The 27,337-nt window shown below is 39.4% G+C and overlaps 1 protein-coding gene across 1 annotated transcript in view; it reads right to left on the reverse strand.

Moving 5' to 3' along the window:
* The window catches only part of TMEM232 (transmembrane protein 232), a 263,702-nt gene that overhangs the window by 216,979 nt on the left and 19,386 nt on the right, over window positions 1-27,337 (reverse strand). Inside the window, exons 2-4 of the mRNA XM_054986937.1 lie at window positions 23,789-23,945; window positions 16,638-16,749; window positions 13,131-13,236 (exon numbers count right to left, since the gene is read on the reverse strand). Coding sequence (XP_054842912.1) covers window positions 13,131-13,236; window positions 16,638-16,749; window positions 23,789-23,925 — 355 coding nt within the window. The 5' untranslated portion in view covers window positions 23,926-23,945. The remainder of the gene's footprint in view (window positions 1-13,130; window positions 13,237-16,637; window positions 16,750-23,788; window positions 23,946-27,337) is intronic.

Genomic DNA, 27,337 nt, shown 5'->3' on the forward strand with positions numbered 1-27,337 from the left:
ACATTCACTCCTCTGTTCCATTTTGTAAAATAAAGTGTATTTTTGTTTTGTTTAACCCTGGTTGGCTTGAAGTCGTTAGCTGAGGGAAACTATCACACCCAGAAACTTCAAACACTCTGGTCACGTTCTGTGTGAGTTATGTGCCGTCAAGTCAACTCCAACCTATGGTGACCCTATGAATGAAAGACCTCTAAAACATCCTATCATTAACAGACTTGCTCAGATCTTGCAAACTGGAGGACATGGCTTCTTTTATTGAGTCAAGCCATCTCTTTTTAGGTCTTCCTCTTTTCCTACTGTCTTCCACTTTTCCTAGTATTATTGGCTTTTCCAGAGAATCTTTTCATGATGTGACCAAAGTACAATAGCCTCAGTTTTGTCATTTTAGCTTCTAGGGAAAATTCAGGCTTGATTTAATCTAGAACCCTCTTGTTGTTTTGGTCATCCATGGTATCCACAAAACCCTCCTGCAGCACCACATTTCAAATGATTCGATTTTCTTCCTGTCAGCTTTCTTCACCGTCCAACTTTCACATCTGTACATAATAACAGGGAATACCATAGTTTTGATCATCTTGATCTTGGTTCCCAGAGAGATCTCTATATCTTTAGGGATCCTTTCTAGCTCCTTCACAGCAGTTCTTCCAAATCTCAATCTTCTTCTTTCTTTGATGCAGTCTGCCTTTTGGTTGATGATTGAATCAAGGAACTGAAAATCTTGAACAATTTCAATTTCTTCATTGTCATCTTTAAAATGGTATAATTCCTCAGTAGTCATTACTTTTGTCTTTTAGCTGCTTATATAATTCTCCTGCAGTTCCCTGACCATTTGCTCTGCATATTGAAACAGGTTTTTTGTGCGTGTCCCTTTCTACATTTGCTTCTCTCTTCCCCCACCCTTAGTGTATATTACAGATAAAATAGATCACTTGCCTAGGACTTATTTCCTTCAAACAATATTGTGTAATAAACTTTTCCTATGTTTGTGCAATAAGCATTGTCTGCTTTGCTAATAAATCTAGACTTTACTCTTTTCCAGAGTACAGGTTGCGCATCAAAACAATCAGATGTTATGGCACCCCCATTTCTTTTAACACTATCCATAGCTTTTCATAATGAACTCTCAAAATCTTTGCTGTAATTTACAAAACATAGGCTGATTTTCTTCTGAAATTCTCTGGTATGTAATATTAACCATTGTTAAGGTATGTATCCAAGAGGGGGCTGGTCATGTTAAATGGGTCAATATATCTAAAGCGAATGGTGGCAGCATACATAAGGGAAAGTAAACTCTAAGTTCCCTTTCCCCAATAGCTTCACCAATAGCTGAATGAAGGGAAGTAAACAGGGGAAATGGGCTTCAGGAGCAACCCTGTGAAAATGTCAGTCATGACTCTCTGACTGATAATAGAAGTTAAGCAGGTGGTGTGTGATGACTGCCCTTTAGGAAGCCCCCAAACCTGTACAGGGAGATTTAGGGTGGTCCATTATGCCTTATTTACAAGTTACAGGAAACACAGGTACAATCTGTGTACAGTGTACACTTGATTTTCTTTATAATGAGTGGAGTCATTCTCATGTTACCGTCAACACACGTGCAGCTGAACATGAGATGTTAATTCTACATTTAAGCAAATACTGGTCCCTGGTATAAGCAATAGCTGTCTTTTACAAACAAGTGTACACATACATGCAGGATGCATGTGAACAGGGCTTGTATCGTTTATCATACATGAGGGTCACAAATCTTATTCAGCTTGCTGCTTTTGGCCCTACAGCCTCAGCCTCAGATGTTTTTCTACTGGGCGCACTCAGAAATTAGCCTGTTAGAATAAAAATGAAGAGAAAGCAGTTTCAGGGGCAAAATCAGTGGGCGAGGAAGAAGTCAGGAATCTCTTTCTACTCACTACTCTCATTTACTTTAAATTGGCCCCAACTTCAGCTTTCCAGCTGAGTAGCACAACTCATATTTTCAGACACAGAGCATGCCACCATATAGCATTAGTCTTGAGTAGAGATGGGCATGAAGCAAAATACAAACCAAAGTTCATAACAAACCGTGCTGGTTCGTGGTTCGTGTACTGGCGGTTCGTCAGAGCCCATTTCTGATAAACCGCCATGAACTTTAAGCCGGTTCATTTGGTTCGTTTTTTGGTTCATCATTGCAGACAGCCTGGCACCAATCAGTTTCCTAGGCAACAGTGGATGGACTTTCTGCAGATCTTCTGCTGACCCGGAAGTGGCCTTCAGCTGGCCCAGAAGGGACCTTCTGCTGTCCCAGAAGTGACGATTTGCTGACCTGGATGTGACGTTTTCACGAACTGGGGCAGGTTTGTGAAAGTTCATGGTTCATGATTCATGAAATGCGATGAACCAAGAACTGCACGGTTCGTTTTTTTCTGGTTCGTGCCCATCTCTAGTCTTGAGTGTGCCCTCTTGAATTTACCTTCTATACACCCAGTCAAGACAGAAGAACAACTGTCAAACTCCATTCCTATGAAGATTCAGCAAGACCTGTGCCTTAATATTGTCATGTTCTGAATATGTTTCATTTATGTTCAAACCAAAGAGACTCCATTTTAATCCTGTCAGTATTTTAAGTGCTTCTTTTGCAGGTGGCAAGCAGTTCAGTAGAAGCTATCTTAGAGAAGAGGAATGTTAGGACTACAACCTTTCCAGTCTTGGGAAACTTTCACTTTCTCAGCCTCGAGCCGTTTGTTTTGAGAACTGTGTGGGGAGGATGGGGCCTGCAGGGGTTTGCTATTCTGTACCTTAACCTTTGCCTGTCGTTCGTAACAATACTCGTGTATCAGCCAAGATCTTGCATCTTGGATAGTGGACTATAATGGTTGTTTATATTCAGTAAATCTTTTGAAACCAATGGACTCATGTCTAATTGCAAGAGGTAGTCTGGATTGCAACTTTTAGTAAGCCACTGTCTGACAAATATCTTATAGAAGAAGATTAATATGTTTTCTAAAAACTTGTTTTTAGAGCCAGTTTGGTGTAGTGGTTAAGAGCGTGGGACTTTCATCTGGAGAACTGGGTTTGATTCCCCACTCCTCCACTTGAAGCCAGCTGGGTGACCTTGTGTCAGTCACAGCTTCTAGGAGCTCTCTCAGCCCCACCTATCTCACAGGGTGTTTGTTGTAGGGATAATAATAACATACTTTGTAAACCTCTCTGAGTGGGTGTTAAGTCATCCTGAGGGTGGTATATAAATCGAATGTTATTATTATTGTTGTTCTTGTTCTTGTTGTTGTTTTGGCTGCCTATCAGTGTCCTATTTAAGCCAAGTGGGTGAAAGTTAAAACAGCCAATAATTAAAATATCAGACCATTTGAATCCTCACTCTGTCATGGGAGCTCCCTGCGTGACTTTTGACCAGTCACTGTCTCTTAGGCTATCCCACTGCATAGCCAGAAGTGATGTCACCACACTGGCATGAGGCTCTAGGATTCGCCAAAACTGTATGGTAAAACCAGAAGGTTTGGGCCAAATCCTAGACCATCACATTGGTGATGTGATGTCACTTCCAGGTATTTGCTGGAACAACAAATGAGTAAAATGCAGAAATTACTGCCAGAGGATGTTGTGTTAGCCACAAGCATAGATGGCTTTAAAAGCATCTTAGACAAATTAATGGAAGACAGGTCTATCAATGGCTACTAGCCGCAGTGACTAAAAGGAAGTTCCACATTCAGAGGAGGAAACCTCTGGAAACTAGTGCCAGGAGGCAACACTGGGGAAGGCCTCAGCCTCTATGCCCCATCGTTGGCCCTCCAGAGTAACCATTTGGCTATTATGTGAGACAGGATGTTGGACTAGATGGACCACTGGTCTTATCCACTAGGGCTCTTCTTGTGCATTTATGAGGAAGCAACCAATCAAACTCCCCAAAATACAGGACTCTGTATAGAAAAATGTACAATTAAAGTATGAACATTAATAGAAAACTAGCAGTAGAAGAGACTGCTTACTGGTCTGTCAACTTCAAGAGTGGAGGAACTAGAATTTGCAGTAAAAAATGCAATCTTAATCCAAATCATGAATAACGAAATCAATAGTAAAACAAAATCTTTTAAATGTGTGAAATTGGAGAAAGTTTATACTGTAGAAACTGATATAGTAAACACTATATGCTATGTCTGCTGTATATGTTATGCCCATCTGCTGTGTCAAGAAATTTGATTATGCGAGTCGGTTTCGTTTTCTCAGCCATGCCGGACGCTCCTCTCGGCTGGTCCGGGAGGAAACGACCGGGCACCCTGACCGGGCGGCTGATCTGCAAGGATTAGCCCCCAGGACTCCCAGGGAGGGAGCCAGGGTCCGGGACGCGGCGGGAAGAACTCCCCGAAATCAATGCGGGGAGGGAATTGCCCGTTTGTCCCTATGGAGGCCGGCAGATGTGCGCGGCGCCTCGAGTGCCGCCGGGCAACGAGAAACGGCAAGTAAAAGAAACAGGCGGAAGCCTGTAAACAAGCGAATCCCTTCTGTTCTACAAGCGTTTGTGAAGGAGAGGTTGATCTGAAGAAGACTCGCTCTTCCCCTTCGTGGAGTTCCAGAATTTTGTTGGCGCCCCCCCCCCAAAATGGCAGCAAAGAAGCAAAGTCCCGCTCTCGGTAAGTCAATCTCGGCCACCTTGCAGAAAGGGGAGTCGCTCGAAGAATTGGTGCGCAGGGCGGTGGTGGAAGCTATAAAACCCTTTGTTGACAAGCTGAACGAAACTGATCAAAGGGTGGGCTTAATTGAAAGCGAGGTGAAAACCATTAAGGCAGCAGCGGGGGGGGCAGAAAAGTCTGCTCTGGAAAGTGCGTCACTTGTGAAGGCTACAAAAAAGGAGTTGAAGTTGGTGGAGAACCAACTGATCGGGCTACAAGTGGAACGAACGCAGACAATTTTGCGTCTCCAAAACGTGAAAGAGGAGGAAAATGAGGATCTGTGGGATTTGGTCTCGGAACTACTGGCGACACCCGCGAGGACGACTAAAGAAGAGGTTAAAAGCGCCATTTTGGAGGTCCGTCGGGCTTCTTCAAAATATGCAACAAAGCGACAGTTGCCTCGTGAGATCATTATTGACTTTTCAACTAAAAAGATTCGGGACACCATCCTATATAACTCATACAATGCGGATTTGGACTTTATGGGTTTGAAAGTCAAGATTTTGAAGGACGTTCCATTTCTAGTCCGGAAACGGCGTTTTAAATATAAAAAGTTTGCAGCTCTTCTGAGGGACCATGGAATAAAGTACAAATGGTTATTCCCGGAAGGAATATGGTTCAGATATAAAGATCAGGCCTATAAGATATTATCAGAAGATCAACTAAAGGATTTTGAGAATAAAAACCCAGAATTCTGCTGCACCAAGAACGAAGAAAAGGAGGAGCCGGAGGGGGGGGGGGAAGAGGAGAGCATTGCAACAGCAGTTGCACAGAGAGAATTGCGTCCGGGACCCAGAAGGGGGAGGAAAGTTTAATCAGAATTTGAAATGTTTATTCTCTGTATGATTAACCACTCCATCATTATTCTATGGAGCTATTTTTGTATTATGACAGTATGAAGGGAAACATTGAAGTGTAGTGTTTAGTGTTTGTAGTTCATTCCCCCCCTTTTTCTTTTTCCACTCCCCTTTGTCCCTTCCCTCTTCCCTTTCCTTGTGATAGTCTGGTGTAGTGTTTTGTAGTTATGAAAAATAAAAAAATTTATAAAAAAAAAAAGAAATTTGATTATGCCAAAAAAGCATAAACTAAAAAATCTGAAGGTGTGAGATATAGTTGTGAAGGAGACAGGGGTAGTAGAATAGTTAATAATTAATGAGTCTCAACATTAATTGCTTTCAGATCTATACTTAGAGATGTTAAGAATGAATAAAGAGCTTAAATTAAGCAAAGAAAGAACAAGCAATGAGTGAGCTGTCCTATTTAACTACTAATCTATTACAAAAAGGGAATAATGAGAGATAAAAGAGCTGAGGAAGCCAAAGGAATTATAAATTTTGTTAAAGAACGTCCAAAGACTTCATCTTCAAAAAAGGCTGTATAATCAACACAGATAGACATATTAATATAGTTAAATAGTTTTCTTAAGCAGTGATAATCCATATAATAGATTCTCTGAATTTTATTAATAAAGAATGGCAACATTCTTAAACATAATCTCTGTTAAAGTAGATGGATTTAATAGTCCAATTAAAACAGTCACCTGATGAAGAAAGTTAAATTTTACACCAGATTACATCCTACCAGCTTTCTCGCTATTATAAGAACAAAGAAGGGTGACATTGCTCAGTTTCCTCTTTGTCACAATATCATCTTGCATGACTTTTTGCCTGGACAACCATGAGCCTTCAGAGGTGAGAAAAAGCACATCCCCCTTTTGCGCTGATGGAAAAGCTAATAAGACCCAACCCATTGTGTTAAGCAAGAAACACAATTCAAATATCAATATTTATTAAACAATATTATAAAAAGAGCACTTGTCCTACTATATAAAAGGCAAGTCATATTGGCAATGACTCATTTTTTATCCTCACACATGCACATTGCCAATAACTCTGGCCTTGAGGCCGCTGTGAAGCACCCGCATGCTGCCAGGTGGGGGCCCGCCGAATTGATGGCCTAAGCACTCTTCCCCACACCACCCCTCAGCTCCCTTCTGCTCTGGCCTCCAGGCCACTGCGAAGCACCTGCTTGCCACCAACAGGCGGCCCACCAAATCAGTTTTCTAGAGCCCACTGTATTTTTTCACACAATGGATGTTGTTGCTAGTTCTTATATATAAAAAGTATTGATGTGTAAAAACTAGAAGAGCATGAAAAATGGTAGAGGATTACAGAAAGGATTAAAAACTGTAAGAATAAAACACTGTAGTCTTATTTGAGTGTGCAGGGTGCTTGCAGAGTAAAAGGCCTGATACTTTGTATAGTTTATCTGTAGTTCCTGAAGTAGCCCCTCCCTGCTGTGAGTGAAGATTCTGTGTCTGTGTCAGTTGTAAAATGTCTATTACAGAAACTGTCTCTCTCCTGTATAAGTGATGAACATGAATGTTTCTCTCAGTTTGGTGTATATATTATTGTAAATAATTCTTAAATTAAACTCTTCTTTCACTAAACGAACTTATCTTAAATTATATTTCTTCTCACTGGACTTCACTGTGTACTCTGCTACACACATTCACATGTGTGGGAAGGTGGTATATCCTTCACCAGGTGAGTGATGTGATGGGATATGCCCCATGTTGAGGGTCACAGAGATATCTCTTCCCCCCTCACAAAAACTACGTTATGTTTTCCATTTTAGGAAATTATATTGATCCTTTCAGGGGGATTTGGTTGAAGAAATATCGAACAGCAGAAAATCACTTCACAGTTAATCGATGCTCTCAGCATTGAACAAACACCTTCTATACAGAATTCACTGAAGATACAATTTTTCCTCTAAATGAACAATAATGTTAAACAAGGCCTTCAGTGTGTCCATGAATCTGCAAGTAGATCATCCACGATCTGGAACCAATCAGTCAAAAAAATTCCAAGACTTTTATAACTAGAATGAGTTTAGTACTCAGTGTATTATGAGAAACCAAGATAGTAAACTAAAAAAAGTATTTTTCATTCAAGATCACGTCATTTATATTCAAGAAAAGATTACATTTTTTGCAACTTCTGAACTTTCTTAAGATAGATTGATTGCAAAGCTGAAGCACAAAAATATGTCCTACCAGGCCCCAATAACAATGAAGTAGGAACCTGAAAAAGTGGAAACTTCAGGCTAATGGCATGGAATCTTGTCAAAAAGACATTGAAAAAGAAACTCAAATTATTTGAATTCTATGGTCGTTCTGTTCACAGTAATGTCAGATAATATAGATTATTTATAATTAATTAGACAGTATACATAAGGTAAGAAAAGAATGGAGTCAAAGTAAAATAATAAATAATTTCTTCAGAAAAGCTGCATAAGTATCTATTTTTGGAAACAATAAATAGGAAATTCTGGATAATGTGAGAGCAGCTAGAAATTGCAAATTCTCAGTATAATGAATGCTGTCATTGGTTTGTGATACAACAGAATTTTTAAAAAGCATCTGCTAATTAAGAAAAAAAGAAATTGTGTTTTCTAAGAATAATGATTTTTTTCAGATCCATAAAAAGGAAAATTTTAAAGGGTTCCAGGACTAACATACACAAAAAAACACTGAAATAACAGTGACTTTCTTTTAATAGACTACCAAATGCAAAAATTTTAAAGAGGAAGAAAAAAATATTAAATGAAGAAATAACATTATAGTAAGTAACAAATGCAATCAAACACTTAATAATAATAATAATAATAATAATAATAATAATAATAATAACATTCGATTTATATACCGCACTTCAGGACAACTTAATGCCCACTCAGAGCGGTTTACAAAGTGTTATTATTACCCCACAAGAATCACCCTGTGAGGTGGGTGGGGCTAAGAGAGCTCAAGAGAACTGTGACTCGCCCAAGGTCACCCAGCTGGCTTTGTGGAGGAGTGGGGAATCAAACCCGGCTCTCCAGATTAGAGTCCCGTGCTCTTAACCACTCTTAACCACTACACCAAACTGGCTCCTTAAATAAAAAATAAAAAATAAAAATATATAAATAAAAAGCTCTACTTTGGGTGTGTGAAGACCATTGACGGCAGGTAGTGAAGCCTCAAAAATAGGGTTCTATTTATATTTTTTAGTTTTAGTTTTCCTGTTTTTAATTTATTTTAGTTTGGCAGGGTTAAAAGAAATTGACATTAATTGGAAATAATTAAGCATATTAATTATTAATTAGTTAGTTACCAGCAGGGCTTTTTTCTGGGGAAAAAGGTGGTGGATTGCCAGCACAGGGGGCAACTCCTGGCGGGAGGTGGTGCCCCTGTTACCACATGCGCACGTGCAAAGTGCACGCACATTCCCAGGACTGTGTAATGACGTCACTTTGGGTCAGCTGGAACAAAGGGGGAAACTTTTTAAAGTTTAAATCACCCTTGGCGAAAATGGTTTGTTCAAGAGGTGCCAGAACTCTGTTCCACCACGTTCTGGCTGAAAAAAAACCCTGGTTATCAGTATTAATTATATATTATATTTAGGAAAGGGAAGAAGACAGGGCACCCGTTTAAGATTAATACTGCCCCAGAGAACAAATAAAGTAGGAAGAGGATTTTTTACCAAATAGATTTCCCTGTGCTCTGGCTGATACAAATAGATTCTAGAGAGAGCCTTTTGAATGATATCCTTTGTTATCTAGTAAGGTTTCTATCTTATCACAGCAGTCAGCAGATAGTGTTAAGGGTCAAATAATAATAATCTTTTACTTCACTTTCCTTCATCAGTTCTTGAAAAGCTTAGTCGATCGAGACCTTAAAGTCTAGGTTTATTAGCAAAGCAGACAATGCTTATTGCACAAACTTTGGAAAAAAGTTATGAGAAACTAGACTTTATTACACAATATTGTTTGAAGAAAATAATTCCTAGGCAAGATTTTCAAGGTAATTCTATGAGGAAACCATCCACTGAGTTGAATGCCAACTAAATATTAATAATGGCCTTGGATCAGATGAAATAACTTCAGAATTCTACAAATATATAGAAGAAACTATACATTATGTGATTATGAAGTAAGCGTTGCCAGCCTCCAGGTAGTGGCTGAAGATCTCCTGGAATTCCAACTGATCTCCTGGTGACAGATATCAGTTCCCTTGGAGAAAAGGGCTACTTTGGAGTGTGCACTCTATGGCATTATACCCCACTGAGGCCCCTCCGCTCCCCAAACCCCACCCTCTCCAGGCTCCACCCCCAAAATCTCCAGGAATTTCCCAACCCAGACCTGGTAACCCTATATGAAGTGCTCTTCATGTGGTATTTTGCCTCTGTTTTCCTACCATATCTGATCAACCTGCATATTTATAAAAAAAGAAATCATAACACTGCAAGTTCTGCTCTCTCTTCAAAAGGAACCCAAGCTTCCCTAAAGTTTCAGCCACTCATGAAAGGGAGAACAGAAAATGTTCCTCCAAAAACCCAAATGGTGTTGGAAAATATTAAAGTTACTTACATTTATATTCTAATGTGCTGGTGAATACTGCATGCATGAGGTAAAGAATTTGGGTTTGTTGGGTTTTGGCTTCATTGGAACTTTGACTTTAAGGAAGATTGACTATGATAATTAGGCTGCGATTTCATGTACATGAAAAGCTAGCCACAAGATGTCCCCAAGGGAAACTGAGCATAGCCTAAGAATCTAGCAAACTACCACTTCTAGTCCAAGTTTCCAGAAGACTTGATTGTTAAGAACATTTCTGATGATGACAAGAATACACTGGCTGGTCCCACAGCCAGGAGACTACTATCAGTGAGAGTTCACAACATTTATAACAGTCAGTGGTGCCTTTTTTTTTCTAAAAAAGGGTGGGGAGGGTTGCCAGTACTCTTGATGTTCATCACCTTGGGGGACCAAGCTTGCCAGATGAAAGAGGGCTTGGTAATATGGAATGAGGTGCTGGTACTATGTACCAGTGTATATCCTCCCAAAAAAAAAAAAACTGCCTGTCAGGATGCAGTCCTGGCACAGAGAGAGAGAGAGAGAGAGAATTGAAGATCATTTAATAAGGATTAACTGTCTAATAGACTTAATCTTGCTTTTCTACTTGCAATCCAAGAACAGCTAATGGAGAGTAACCAGTAAATATATAATGTTCTGAATATCATCTGTATAGTGAAATTATGCAACAGTATCTTTTCACCTTTCAGATTTTCTTTCGTTAACATTAATATAATCCCTATTTCTAAGAGTAATAACCTTATATTAAACAACAAAGGTCACAACCTATGGCAATTCAATTACCTCATTTCATACTACTAATAGCAATCAATTTAACTATTATAGGTCTATCTGAACATCATTCCATTCTGCTTGTGCAATAAATACATGAAAAAATTAATAAAGACTAAAACATTTTCCATTAGCTGGATCCAAAGGACTATGAGGTAAGCTACTTCCCCCTTCAAGGTGCAGCCCACTGTACTCCTTGAAATATTGTTCATGGGCATTGGAAGCTCTCAGGAACACAGCAGGTGCAATATGGGGGTCAGAAGGGAGGGGGGAATCAGCCAAAATAACTTCTCCCCTTGCACTTGCAGAAGATGACTTTGGCTCCAACTGCATATCTATACAATAGACGGGAATTTATTTTTCTTTTGCCCTACATATCAACTGTAGATCATCTTATTTTAATGTAATAAGAAAGCAACGATCCTTTCTATAACTATACCACTTTCCATTCACTCAAGCCAAAAGAACCAAGGAAATTCTAGTAACTACCTACCACTATTATTGTTACCTTCATATAAGCACTCTATCACATACCCAGCCAGCATTTAAATTAATAATCTGATTTGGATGCCGCTTCTAAATATGAAGTGTTTTCTCTCTGTTTGCGTTTATAAAAGAAAACATCTTATGATACTTCTTTTGAACTTAAAATCTACACATAGTTTTTTTTTAATCTTCAAACTAATTTGGTATCATGCTATTTTATTCATAGAAATAATTGGAAACCCCAAAACGCAGTTATTTGAGGCAAATTACTTCACAAGTTTAAATGTCATTTTAAATTACACCCAATTAATGTCTAATTTCAGAAAGCGCTTGTAAAACAGTGCTACTTGAAAAGAAGCACATCACAAAGAACACAGAATGTATGCAGTCTGTAACTGCAGAAAGTTAAGTATCAAAATATAAAACGGTAGCCAGAGAGGCAGGGCCAAGCTACTAGTGATCAAGTAGAGCACAAGTGAACAGGGAGGAATACATGTGAGTCTGTTCACTTGCCGTTCAAGCGTCACTTGTAGCTTGGCCCTCAGTTGCAGAGTAGTTTTTCATTTGTGGGATGGCTTTTGGAGTGACTGCAGTGGCCAAATTCGGACAATTTTGACCCACTGAAGTTCATCAAACAAATTCACAGAGAAGCAAACTGGAAGCCGCAGGTAGTGGTGACTCAAAGGTGGAAGAGAGCCAAAGTGAAACAGGAGCGCTGTGGAGACATTAAGTTCTTAAAGTGCAATCTGTACACCATAAAATTTGAAGGTACAGTGTGTAGCCATGTTCATGTACAGAACAGACTTATGATTCACACATGAAAGCCTCCAGCATGTGAGATCAGATTGTGAAATATTTGAATATACATTTTAAATACTGTTTTGATGCTTTAAATGTTTTAATATCTGTTGTTCACCACCTTGGGGATCCTATTTGGGTGGCATATAAATGCTTTAAATAAATACATTTCTACCCACCCCCTTCACATGTACTTTTCTATATACTTAGACCATCTGTTCAGGGTAGAAAGTCAGCCAGATACAAGATTAGCAGCTAGCTGACAACTTGTCATAATAGTTTCCAAAGCAGAAATGAGTACCTTGTAGGAAAGCTCGCTCTGAAAACTTCGCCAAGTTTAGTCCTCTCAGTGAGAAGCAGATCTCTGAATGGGTTCACATGGTGGCATAGAAAGTATCACTCCTTTTGCATTCTGTGTCATAGGCAAAGGAGATCAGGCCCTAGCCAACTAGCATTGTGGCTCCTCAGTTGGCTTACATAGTCACTCTGTCGTTATGAGCTGCTGGTTCTGGATGCCCACCAGCTAGGAAGCTCCTTTGGCATACAACTCCATCATCGGCCAGGAAACTGACCCCTCATGTTCCAGATGTACCTCTGGGTCACTACTACCCAGAACCAGGGACACGACAGTAGCCATCTGCAGGATAGTGTGGATCATTTAACGGGGCCATAACACATATTCATGAAAACATTTTGTTGACTTGATTCTCCATGCAACTCGCATAGAGCTATTTGTGTGAAATGAACCTAGTCAGAAAAAATAAAACTATCTCATACAGCCTAAGCAAATGTTTTCACAAGCTTGCTTCCGGAAGAATCATTCCAAAAGCCCAGCCCATTGGTGCAAACTCTCACACCAAAGCTGACCTCAATATAATATTTTTATACTTATTGTGACACAAAAGAGAGGGTTATTTTCTTCCAAATATTAATAATTTATAGATCTTGCTTAGTAAAAGAAAAGACAAATTAACAATAAAATGTAATCGATCATACCTTCCTGGATTTCTCCTTTGCACTGGGATAACATAACAGTCTCAGTCCATGCAACTGGAAGGTCCACATGCTTCCCACAGCCTAATGCGCAGAGACCTGATCTCCTCTGCTTAGGTAATAAAGAACAAGAAGCCAAAGGGGGGAAATGATACAAATAATTCTAAAAGTTATATTCTTATAGACAGCTTTTAAGGGGGTTAGACAAATTCATGGAGGAAGGTCCATCAATGGTGACCAGCCATGGTGTCTAAAGGGAACTGCCACCTACAGAGGTGGGAGGTGGCAGCAGAGGGGAGGTTCAGCCACTTTGCTGATTCATTTGGCCCTCCAGAGCAACTGGGTTGCTGCTGTTTGAAACAGTGTATGCTGAAATAGACAAAACAGTGTTCTACTGATATTCAACTAATTCAGAACTGGATTTGTGCATATTTAAAGACAGCTGACGCAAATCGCAATAGCTGAAACTACAAGGTGTTTAATCCCTTGAGTTAACACTTAACTAAGAAGAGAAATGCTAAACTATAATTAGAGGATTATTACCATCTGAAGTACCTAGCAACAAAAGCAATTAATTACTTCAACCAAATTGTAAAAAAGGCTGTTATGCTGCTGTCTATACAGGACTGAGGGCCAAGCTACACATGATGAATGACACTTGAACGGCAAGTGGATTGAGTGGAGGGCAAGTGAACAGGGAGAAATACACTTGCCATTCAAGTGTCATTCGTCATGTGTAGCTTGGCCCTAAGTCACATCAGCTGATCTTACGGAAACAAATTACATAAGCATCTCTGGCTTGCTCTTTGAAACCTAATTTAGACTGGGGGTAGATTCTTCTGTTATGTGGATTAGAGTTTATCAGAGCACAAGGGTTGCATCCAGAACTGTTTTTAATGAAAGAAAAAGGTGGAAGGTGTTTTTTGCTAACATTTTAAAATTCATTCTTTATATATTTAATTAAATGAATTAACATATGTCAAAGTGATCAATAGTAATTACACAACACATGTCATTTCTGGCAGACCATATTTTTCTCATCTGCTACAAAAAGAAGCATTTTTTACAAAAAAAACCCACTTTCCTCAACCTAGGAAACCTGATTTTTATTATCCATTGCAGTTTCTCAGTTCTCTGTATGAACAACAGGACATGTTTTATTGACAGTCCTTTCTGTTTATTGTGTCTTGCATTCCAGTATATAATGCCCCCCAGTGGTATCTGCTGGTTACTTGCATTTATCGAGTTTCTCATCTCAGTCCAAATTATCATTTGTACAGTTCTGAGTGGAATATTAAGGTAACCACAGCCAAATATCCAGAAATGCAGAATCTACAAATCTTCAACATGCTGTAGGAATTTTCTAGTTCTCATTTTCAGCTCCTGATGTTTTTATTAGGGTTAACCTCTGATTAAAGACATCTTAACCAATTAATCATATATATGTGAATTAATTAGTTAACCCGTTCATGCATCTCCAGGCAATGATATTCACCGATTCTCCCCCAGTTGCAGTCCTGTACACTTTCTTACGTAGATTTTAAAAGGGATTGGGAAGATTTATGAAGGATAGGTCTATAGCTGACTATTAGCCATGATTTCCAAATGGGGCCTTGGGATGCAGAGGCAGAATACTTCTGAGTGTCAGATGCTGCAGTCAGCAAGTGACAGCTGTTGTTTACAGGCCCTGTTCATGGACTTTTCTGAACCAATGGTCTGATACTGTATGTTTATTTTTATATTGTTATAAGATTTTTCCTTCCATTGCTACTACTGGTACTTTTTACAGACACCTGAATCTCCACTGTTATCTAAAGTACTAATTGGGGAGAGGAGAGCTAACAGAATTGTACAGAAAATACTCACACTATTTTTTTTAAAGCAAGATTCCTCCCCCCATGATTGACTAAACAGATTAGCTAATCAGTTAATTGAACTGAATCACAGCCCCATCCAAAGACCCCAACGGTAGCACATCACTGATGCTGGCATGGCACCAGCACCACTAGTGGATATCCTATACTTGCGCTTCAGAGGGGAAATGTACACATAATCTGAATATGAAATGCCTTAAAGGCCTTGTTGAATTAATGTACAGTGTACAGTGTTGTTCCATATTCTTAAGTAAAACAGAGCTATTTATTTGTTAGCGAATACTAGGGGTGTGCAAGTCAGGTTCAGAAAAAAGGCAGATTTTTGCAGATTCAGCTAAATCCAGCTTTCCCAAAATAAATAAGAGAATCCTGTATTTCATCCAGGAACCTGGATCCAGAACCTACCCCTTCCCTCAATAAATTCAGGCAAATCTGAGAAACATGGCTTCAGCCTCTAGCTGGCTCCTTCCTAGGTTTCTCCTGCTTTTTTCCAAGAGAGAAGAGAGTGAGGAGGGAGTAAGGCAGAGGCTTTCTTTGGTTTGGTTCTGCTTGGCTTCCTCTTGCATTTAAGAGTGTGAATTTGGCCACTGGCAGAATTGCCCCATGTGTTTCGGCCGGAGAGCCAGCTTGGAAATGTTTCCTTCATAGGAAACAATGGAAAGTGGCTGGGGGCACTTTCTTCATGGGCCCATAGAATTGGCCACTGGGATCCAATCTTTCCAAAACTTTAGAGGATGGTCACGAGTAGGTTCCCTGTGAATGGGTGGAATTTGCTTGAAAAATCCCCCCCCCCAGTCCCCCAGATAGCCCTTGGATATTTTTACCCATTGGGAATGATGGCCAAAGAAATCTGGTATTCTCTGATATGTCTTAACCAAATCAGAGAATCTTTGCTGGATATCAGGAATCCCAGATTTATGGGGGATCCCTGAAATCTGGATTTGGATTTCACAGTTTTGTTTTGGGTGCACACCCCTACTAAATACCATATAGAAGCTTGTACTTTTACATGTCTATTATGGAGCTATCTAAATATGTTCCAAAGAAGTTATCTAATGCTATTCTTGTCAGAAGGTAGATAACTGAAATCTGCCAAACTTTACTATGAGTCTCTGATAGCTATAGAACAGTGCCAATTTTGAAAGCTTTCTGTTGAATAATGTTAGTCAGTGAATTCTTCCTGCCAAATGAACAGTGCGGGAGAGCAGATAAATTGGAAGATAAAACTCATGGTAAACATCCGTGATATGCAAATGGATTTTTAAGCCTGCCAAAAAAAAGTATAATAATTTCATCTGGAAAGCAATATAAATTGCTCTAGTCCCACAGCTTTCATGATTGTGTTTACTGAATGGCAGTGTTATTGCTTTTAAAATGCCTTCACAATTTAAATTACTGTTATGTTTCTACACATTACCCTTTTTTAAGCTTAAAAGGACAGCTCAGAACAAAGCATGTAATCAGACCTGAACAATATTCTAATCAAATATTTAACAAAATGGTACTTTAAAAATAATAACCATTGTAAATCAGTAATATTCATATTAATTCTTAATTGTGAGAAGCTACTGTAAAAATTTAAGGTTAGCAGATGGTTGTCATGAATGTCCTTTTAAAAACTCTATAGTATACAAACCTTGCATCTGGCAAGCATTTTTCTAGCTAGCTCTATGAAATCTTCTTTGTCATCTGTTTTTAGTGAGTCATTGAAATCCTCAATGAATTCCTCTGTAAGTTGGAAAGGGTTTCTAAAAAAGACCCAATAAAATATTTCAGTTTAATTGGTGCTTTATGAATAAATAGTATCAAAATTCTAAGTATAAAATACAAATATGAAAATACTTTAAAAGGACTTGTTGTAGAATGTTGTTTTATATTCTTTATTTATGAATAAATAAGTCTTGCCACAAACTTTGTAACATGTAATGTGTTTCTAGAAATCTGACTCTTAACATTGTTATTCTAACAGAAGGGCACAACTGAGAAAAAGCCATTTCCGCCATGGGAACGGATCTTTGTAGTCTGGAGATAGGTTATAATTCTGGGAGAAATCCAGGTCCCACCTGGAGTCTGGTAATCCTACTAACAGCCAGATTCTATGATGTCAGCTGTGAGTAAACACAATGAGTACAATGGGTTTAGGTAAACCCAAGCTCAGATATGAATTTTACAGCCATGGAATGGGATTTAGTTATCCTCTAATTCACCCCATTGATTTTAGTGGGATTTCATCAGAAAGGATTTTGCCGGATTGTCCTAATGAATCATGGATAAAACTTGCAGTAGTGACCAAGCATACTTTTTAAAGCATGGAATTTCCACTATAATGTGCCAGTCCATTACTATTTGGGACTATTTGCACCAGCATTATCATTCTGATAGAATCATTCAAGACTCTAAACATCCAACTGAAGGCTACTTCTGCAGAACATCAGAAGAATTTAATCTGTTCGTTTTATGTTTGCTTTTTAATGTTTAGTTTTAATTGTTAACATTTATATTGGTTTATGTTTTTATTGTGTTTTAGTTTTGTAAGCCACCTTGGGAGGTTTCCAAGAGAGGTGTCACAGACATTTTCCAAATAAATAAACCCTACTAGATTCAGTGTGAGTTTCCTTTTTGATGGACTGAGATTTGCAGTCCAGTCTTTTGCTTCTAAAATGAAACTAAAGTCAAGATTTCAAATTCATATATCAATATTTGTATATGTAAGGATCATTTTTAATAAAATCACTTTGTTTTTATGTAGATTCCCCCTGAAATTCAAGTATTTGTTTGCAATCTAAATAAAGCTGATGTACAGTTTGTAGTCTGCTATGCCAGAATTTTGAAGCAGTACATGCCATACAAAGTCATTATAATAGGAAGTAGGTATGTTAGTCACAAGGAGATGGCCGGAGCAATTAAACTGTGTTGTGAATTGAAATGAATATTAATAAGACAGACAGCATTTCAAAACATGAAAACTACATAAAGCAGTTGTTTAAATTTAAAATCTTCTGAAAATATATAAAAGAAAGTCTTCTGCTGAAAAACGCTGTTCCAAAAACAGTAGCATAAAAAAGGCAGTTTCAGAAATCACAATCCTTTTCCTGTCAGAATTTTTCAGCCGCTGCAGCTGCTACAAAAGACCACCGTCTGCAGCAGATGGGTAGGCAAAACTCATTTTCCATCATTGCCAGTAACGATTTGACTGTTTGCAGCTAACAAAGAGGTCAGAGCCTACTCTCCAACTTTCAGTCGAAAATCATCTCATGATGATAATTTGCCACAACTTTGTACAGAATTTGAATTTTGTTAGCTGACCTGAGCATGCCTATGAAAAAGTGGAATATACATCTAACAAAAACATCATAAAAAAAAACAGCCCTTCAGATTAGCCTAGCACAGAAGTGGAGGATGATGAACAGTGCAATTCTAAGAAGAGTTACTCCAGTTTAAGCCCATTGAATTCATTAGGCTTAGACTGGAGTAACTCTTCTTAGGATCACACTGAAGATGTCTGTGTTACTTCCAAGTGGATGGCCAGTGCAGCAGGAGCACGTACACAGGACTACAGGGTTTTTTTGTTACAGTACAATAACTACTACTACTTCTACTAGCAGTGAACAAATTAATGTTATTATTATCGCCACAATACAGCTGGGGAGCTGGGGCTGAGAGGAGTGGCTAACCCAAAGCCACCTACTGAGCTCATGGCAGTAGTGTGGTTCAAACCAGTACAGTGCTGATTCGCAGCTGAACCACTTAACCACTGTGCTTAAGCAGAGTTAGCCCACTGACTTCAGTAGACTTAGAAGGATGCAACTCTGCTTAGGACTGTACTGTTGCAAACTCTACAGAACTGAACAAATCACACGGCCAGGCTTCTATCCTGAATGGCATAGCCAGAATCCTAGAATGCCCAAAGCCTGCCTTGTTTATAATAAAGCAAGAAATAAAGGGATTAAGAAGCAATTTCCTAGCTCAAGGAAATGTCTCCTGGAGAAAACACGGGCAGGGGTAGGATAATCTGTGTAGCTGCAGTTCTTGTGCTCAAATGAAGACAAACTAATCAAATTATCTGGTTCCATATCCAGAAAGACAGCAATGACATATTTATTTACAAACATGCACAATGCTATATTAGTTTTATTTGAGGAAACATTCATCTCAAACCACATCCACATGAAAATTATAGAACTGACCCTAGAAAAGACTAATTTTCAAGCCTTATTTCTGGTGTGGTAGAATAGATGCTCCTAACTTGGATGGCCTGGGCAAGCCCAATCTCATAGATCTTGGAAGGTAAGCAGAGTTGGCTCTAGTTAGTACTTGGATGGGAGACCACCAAAGAAGACTAGAGTTGCTAAGTGGAGGCAGGTAATGGCAAACCACCTCAGTTAGTCTCTTGCCTTGAAAACCCCAGCAGAGTCATCGTATGTTGGTTGTGACTTGATGGTACTTTACACACAGAACAAAAACTAGGAATGAAAAGACTGATTTTTAGGCCTTTTTTCTGATGTGGCAAATTCCACAGTTTGCTTTCAGGGGCAGTTTCAAAAGTATATTTGCTCAAGAGGAATACATAAGGAAACTTTTTTCTAACTCCAGCTTTCAGAATGCTGAGATACAAAGTACATATTAGACACAGAAAATAGTGTTATATTACGGCATTTGAGATCTCCTGCTGTGGAAAGAGGAATCAAAGTAATAGTCTGTTTCTCTAAGTCGAGTCAAGGACCCAAGGCAAAATCATCCACTCTCATTTGCTCTTCCATTCCTTGTATGCATTTTACTAGTAGCTTTGGCCCTATTGATTGTTTGACAGATACTAGCTGCAATCTATGATGTATTATAGAAAAGGCAGAAGTCATTTATAGCATTATGTATAGATGTTGGAAGGCTTAATTGGATGCTTCACACAGTCTGTCACAGTTCACCTTAATGCATATTTAATGTGAAAGTAACATCGCTATTTTTAACCAATAGCTGATTTGCAGAAAAGGCAACTTTTATAAATAAAAGCATAAATAAGAGCATTAGAATCTAGGGACAGATCACTGTGGCTTTAAGAGGGTAAAAAATACACTTCATGGTTGCCAGATCTAAAGAACCAAAACTGCAGACTTTAAACAAGATGTATGTTTTTTAATCACAGGAGGGACAGAAAGGCAAACTTGGTTTCTAAAAGCAAAATGCTTTCACAAGTGTTATGAAAACAGCCAATAGTCAGACTACATGCTAGAAGTCCATAAGAAAATGCAGCAGAGAAGGGAGAAGCAACTAGGCAAATTTCCCCCAACAAAATTCCCCCCCACACACACACTGGAAACTACAAATTAAATTGCTTGAGCAGCCAATCATTCCACCCCCAGACCAGCATCATTTTTCTAATCCTTTCCCCAGTACTCAATTGCTCTCAGTCTTGTGAAGTGGGGCTACCATATGCCCACTGGCAACGGGAGATCTCCCATCACCTAAGGTCCTAATTCTCTTCTCGATTTTTCCCTCACAACAATTCTGTAAAGTAGGTTAGGCTGAGTGTGTGTAATTGGCCCAGGGTTAGGGTCAAGCTTGTATAGCAAAGGGGGATTCAAACTTTGTTCTCCCAGATCTTAGTACAACACTCTAACCACTACACCATTCTGGCTCTCCAATATGCAATGGCTAGACTACTGTCAGGGGTTGGTTAGAGTGCTGAAAAATCTGCACTGGTTATTCATCTGTTTCTGGGAACAATTCAAAGTTCCGGACTTACTTTCAAGGCCCTAAGCAGGTGATGCGGGTGGCAATTAGAGGCATTGTATTTTGTGTGGTGCAATGCCCTCCTCCTTGAGGTTTGCCTGGCACATACTTTACTTTCTTTTAGGGACCATACCAAAACACAACTTTTTATCCAGACTTTTAATTATGGATTTTATCATAGCTTCTTAATGGTCTTCTTTTTTATGGTTAGTTGTTTATTTATATCATTTATAATCATTTATAACATTTATTTATTTTTATCATTTATAATCCACTCCAGGCAGATTTCTGTAGAAAATAGCAATCATAGATCATCACATTTTTACGATCATGCACACATGTGCTGAGAAGCTAATTGAATGCTGCACCCTAGAACATCAGGTGTACACACAGAACCTTACAAGGCATTTCCATGTATTTTTCATGTGTGAAATTGTTTTAGTTCTTTACAATTACAGGTTTTTTGAACGACCGTTCATGAAGGAAAACAGATTGCTAAGGGATCAACAGACTGAGTCTAGCAATCAAACATGCAAAGTCTTTATTCTATCACAATTAGACATGGGCACGAACAGAAAAAAAATGAACATGGAGTTCGTTGTTCATTGCCATCCACGAACAATGAACAATGAACACTGACAAACATGATCCTGTCACAAATATGTTCGTTGTTTGTGGGGGCCAGCAGGCTGTCCTCCAGCCATCAAGATCCCTACTGCACCACTCCCAGAAACCCTACCTGAGCAGGCAGCAGGAAATGTACCAATAATAAATAATAGCTTGGCCCCAGGCACTGGCAGCAGCGCTGGAACTTGTAGATCCCTACCGCACCACTCCCAGAAACCCTACATGAGCAGGCACCAGGAAAGGTACCAATAATAAATAATAGCTTGGCCCCAGAGCCTGGCAGCAGCCCTGGAACCTGAAAGGGTAGATCCCTATCCCACCACACAAAGAAAATTCAAGCTCCAATGCACTCACCCTGTCTCTCTGACAGCAGCTGTCTCTCCCTGAAAGCCAGAGCTGGGAGCCCCCCTGCCCCTGGTCTTTTCCTCTTGTAACAAATTTGGAGCTCCAGTCCACACTTGGAAGGAAGACCTGCCTATCAAGCTAAATTGGGCTTAGACTGGGGTTTCCAGGGCAACAGCAAGAGTTCAGACAATCCCTGCCTGAGTTGCCATGGGAATTGATTGCAGGTGCCAGACTGTCTGGCTTGACAAACAGCAACCAACGAGGCTTGCAACGACCACCTGTTCATTTAGATTGGGGCCTTACAAACAGCTTGTTCGCGAACAGCATATTGGGCTGTTCGTGGGTTTTTTAAGTTCGTATTGCTATTCGTGGCCATCTCTAATCACAACTACCTAATCCCATGCTTGTTACAGTTACCAATCTACCAAATAGAGATGTTTAAGATTAGTAATAGAAAATCTATTTCATGCATAATAACTTAGTATCTGATTCCATTGATGTGAAAGATATTAAGATTCTGAGACACTTTGTGAAGAACCTGAGCAGGTGCAACTGATTGCTTAGGTGACGCTGCTGCACCACCGCTCCCTTAAATTAGAATCAACCAAAATTATTCATTTCATTTGAGATCTTAAACTTTTGCTACTTTACTTTGGCTGAAAGTAGCTGCATTGGGAAGAATCCTAATCAGCTAATGTCAAGAGAATTAAAGTAACTGAACAGCTACAAAATCACTTAATGTGGCATAACAAAAGAAAAAAGAAAAACTAGTGTGCAAAATAAAAATAACTGTAAAATCTATTTAAACTAAACTGAGAGGACACTGGGGAGGGGTCAGTGGGGAGACTAATATCCAGTATGTATTTTTAATTGCAAGAAAATCCTACAATATTCATAATAGGGCTTATGTCAACTGTACAGACAATTGCAGCATTACAACCATTTCACATGTTTATATTTTGCACTCTGATATGAAAGGCTGTATGGATTCCACCTTGGCAAATGACATTCTTCTTGGGGAACCAGGCAGTTTTCCTATGGTCACTAGGCATAAAACAAGGTTGACAGCTACAGTCTACCTCTGATAGATCTTAATGGAGAGTTACAGTGTAATCCCAAGCAGAGAGATACCTTTTTAAGCCCATTGGCTTTAGTAGACTTAGAAGGGTATAAGTCTACTTAGGACTGCACTGCTTATCTTCACTTTTCTAAACATGAGTCATTTAGAATTCCCACCAGGTCCCCTACCATGCTACCCTAAGCAGAGTTACACTCTTCAAAACCCACTGAAAGCAATGGTTATAGAGTCTCTCTACACATTACTAATTACCTAGTGATGTTCAAGTGAACCTCAATTCATGTGTCCCCCCTCCAACTTTCCATGCACTTGCTCGCACAGTCACACTTCAATTTGCTCTTCGTGAGTACACTCACACGTTTCATATCAGCTCCTCCTCAATTGCTAAAAGAATCCCAATTTCCCCAACATCCATTCATTCAAATACTTATCTTGACACTTTCTCACACCTTAGACAAATGCAGATTGGTACTTCAAAGGAACCTACAGTACTTATTCAGCCAGCAACAATAGTTGAATTGGAGCTCTATTCGGAATCACTTGCAGATGCAGTCACACAAAGGGAGCTCCTGTGAAAGCAGCATTCATGTGCACTGAGCAATAACAGCCAGCACATACAATCCTGCATTTGAGCATCCCTAGATACTTAGTAACATGTAGAGAGACTCTCTGAAAGATAAATGTCTGCTTCGGATAGCACCTCTAGCCCCTTAGTCTTGATAGGATCATTTGCCCATTTTCCAAGATTTGTAGCTTTGGGATTATTTCTTGTCATCCCATCCCTACATGGTTGCTACATTCTGCTGTTGTTTCCTTGAAAGCTCTCCAAGGGTCACTCTCTTCTGTATATAATTTCTGCTTTTTAAAAAATTCTCCATACTCTGGAGTTCTCTTAACACTTGCAAAGTTTTCAAATGGACTAATAAGGAACGAATTGTCTCAAGACTTCTGCATGGAAATGTCCATGTGCTAGTATATAATTATTTTGTGCCTGTTTTATTCAAACTTACTTTTGTACCTTCTTTGGCTTGGTCTTTTCTGCAGAATCACTTAAATATTTCTTCCACAGTTTCCACTGAAGTTTTTCATGTTCTATATTGGATAAAATGCCAAAGCAGTATACCACCGGCTCTTTTACAATGGGCATTTCTCTCTAAAACTGATCTTCTAAAAAAAACAGTAGAATGTTACTGTCATACAAAAATGTAATTATAAGTCGTTTTGCCATATAAAACAGCTACAAATTACAGCCACCATGTAAAGTTAAAAATATTCTACCATGTCACTTTCTCTTTCTTGTCAGCTACCACAAGGAAAAATGGCAAGAAAAAAAAGCTATTTGGGAATCCTAGGATAAAAATGATTATATAATGTCCTCAAGTATGTAGCAAGGGCATAGACTTTCTAAATTCCAGGGGGGTGGGGGTTGGGCCCGGGCCAGAGGCTTTGCTATGCTAGGTCCTTAAAAAAAACGGGGCCAGTGACATCATAAGGAAGGGCCTCCATTGCCACTATCTATGGAGTCCAGGCCATGGGGGGGAAGGGCTCCCAAGAAATTTAGGGGGGGCATCCTGGGCACACACACCCCCAACAGTGCTCACGGGCTGGGCCAAACCTAGGAAAGGGTGGGAGTTGAGCAGTGTTTATAGTGGTATATCAGCGATCTCCTGCTGTGTCCAGTTTTTGAAATTGACTTTTAGAATAGTCACTTTAAGATCTGCAAATATACATACAATGTGCATAGAACAAACTAAAGGTAACAAATTTGACATTAAGAAAGGCAACACAGAAATGCCTGTAGGGGAATATTTTTTAAGTTTTTCTGGTTGTTCACTCACAGGAGTCTTGTTTCTGCCTTATTCATAAGGGTGACTTAGTATCAAAATATACTAAATTATGACATCACAGATGCCTTCATTTGATAAATGCATGGTTGAAGTCTATGAGCCAGGGCAGAATACAAAACAGTTGCTATACACTCAATTTTTGAGCAATGTACAGAGTTCAGAGTAGTAGCAATCTTCTTCTCACTTCATATTGATATCCTGTAAGTGAGGGTAAGCACATCTTGAGGCAATTCAGTACAGTGCCCATAGTCAAAGAAACCTCACTTAGGATTCTATATGCCACCTAGGATTTTATATATCTTGCTTTCTTAGCAATCTGCTTAAAAACTCCACCTTACAAACACAGACATTCAGAACAAATTATTAATAAAAATACATAATTAAGTTTATGGGAAATGACTACATTCCTGTGCATAGTTAATTTCTGTTCTTTAGGTTCAACTTGTAAAACACATCTGGCTTCAACAAATGTCTTCAGGCAGCTAAAATACAACTTTTTAATTAACAATGCAAACTGTTTCTTTAGTTACATTTTTAAAATTACTATAAAATCAAATATTCTCCTAATCCTTATTACCACTTCTCCTGCTTCCGCAAGCATCCTCCCCTGCCATATCCTACCTATCCTTTCCAATTTCCCTTCACCTCCCCACCCCAATAGTTGGCATGTATTGGTATGATTAGTGGGAAACTTATACAGATTGACTCATCTAAGAACAACCCACTTGTTAAGATGTAACCATTCAAAAAACCCTGTACTTAAATGACACTGTATGTGTTTGTTCTAACTGATGTTCTTTGTTTACGGTTTTATTTAGTAAGAAAGACAAAACATAAAGCTATAGTTACCCAAAAACTAACTACACAAAAAATCAGCTAACAAACAAAAATAACAAAACATATGGACAGGGGGAAAAACAGGGGGGAAAAGAAAAAATAAACAAACTACAAAAAGGCTTCTGATTTTCTCTGCAACAAATCTAAGTATCATTTTCAAATTTTCTCTTACTCTGTGTTAAAGATAAAGGCTCTCTTTTTCTAAAGTCCAAGTTCCTTAGTCCATAAATCCACAAATCATCAAAATCATTATTGTCTATTTCCTGTAAAAAGTCTATAAGGGGTTTCCATTTGACAACAAATGAAGTTACTGTCTTCTCTCTTATCAATTAAGTATGTTTCAGATAATTGTAAATTCCAACATCTTTATCAACCATTCTTCCATTGCAAGCAGTGTTGGACTCTTCCAAATTTGTGCATATAATAGTCTTGCTGCCATAATCATATAGAAGAGCAACATTCCAAAGCTTCTTCCAACTGAATATCCATCATTTCCAACAAAAAGGTCTCTGGTCTCCATTTTATTTTAAACTTTAAAATCTTCTGAATTAGTAATTGTACTTGTGACCAAAAAGTTTTTGCTATCTCACAAGTCCACCACAGAGGATAAAACAATCCTTCGTGTTAAGAACATTTCCAGCCTAAGTTTGAATAACTCTTGTACATTCTAACCAGTTTATCAGGAGTCATATACCAACTATACATCATCTTATGAAAATTCTCCTTAACACTGGAGCTTAATGAAAATTTCAACCCTTTTAACCCCACATTTTCCCATTGTTCCATTAATGTATCACATGCAAAAAATTTTGCCCATATAATCACACATTCTTTCACTTACTCTTCCTCTGACTCAAATTTAAACAAAAGTTGATACATTTTAGCAATAACATGTTCATCATTTCTACACAGATCTATCTCAAATTCAATCTTAGATCACTCAAAATCCTAATGCCTCGTCATGTCTAGTTTAAACGTTTCCAAAATTTACATATAAGAAAACCATTGACACGTATTTTCCTGTTGATAAATCTTCTCTTGATTTTATTTTAGCTTTACCTTGTGAAAATTTCAACATATCTCAACACATTAAACATCTAACAGTGCAATCCTGAGTGGGGAGGAGGCCAAAAGCTCTCAGGGGGCCAATTAAGAGTTATGCTGGCGTATCCCAGACTTACACTGGTGTAACCTTTCCTATGCTGGTGCAGTGATGCAGCGCCACTTCGCCATGGCCCTCTGCCAGCACTCAGCTACAGCTGGGCACCAACATAAATGTGGTGTAAGTCCCTGCACTGAAGCCCAGGGGGGCAGGCCAGGAGCAGAGCATATGTTAGTCAGCTCCCTAAGCTAGGGTTGCCAGCCCCCCCCTCAATCTCCCAGTGGGAGATTGGGGCTTGGCTCTCACCTTGTAGGTGCAGTTGTGCACGCGCACAAAGTGCACACTCCTACAAGCGTGATGACGTCACTTCTGGGAGTGACATCATCATGCAGCCCCCGTTTGGGTGCAGATCAGGCCAGTTGTGGGCCCCTGCAGAGTGCAGGAATGCTCCCACGCCCCACAGGGGCCCACAACGGGCCCAATCCGTGCCAAAATGGGCCCAATCCGGGCCCGTTTTGGCACAGATCGGGTCCGTTTTGACGCAGATTTGGCCTGTTGGGGCCCCTGCGGAGTGCAGGAGCACACCCACGCCCCACAGGGGCCCACAACGGGCCCAATGCACGCCCGTTTTGGCACGGATCGGGTCCATTTTGACGCGGATTGGGCCCATTTTGGACCCCTGTGGAGTGTGGGAGCGTTCCTGTGCTCCACAGGGGCCCACAACGGGCCCAATCTGTGCCAAAACAGACCCGATCCGTGCCAAAACGGGTGCG

Source organism: Eublepharis macularius, chromosome 8 (genome assembly GCF_028583425.1).
Source record: "Eublepharis macularius isolate TG4126 chromosome 8, MPM_Emac_v1.0, whole genome shotgun sequence".
Taxonomy (NCBI): Eukaryota; Metazoa; Chordata; class Lepidosauria; order Squamata; family Eublepharidae; genus Eublepharis; species Eublepharis macularius.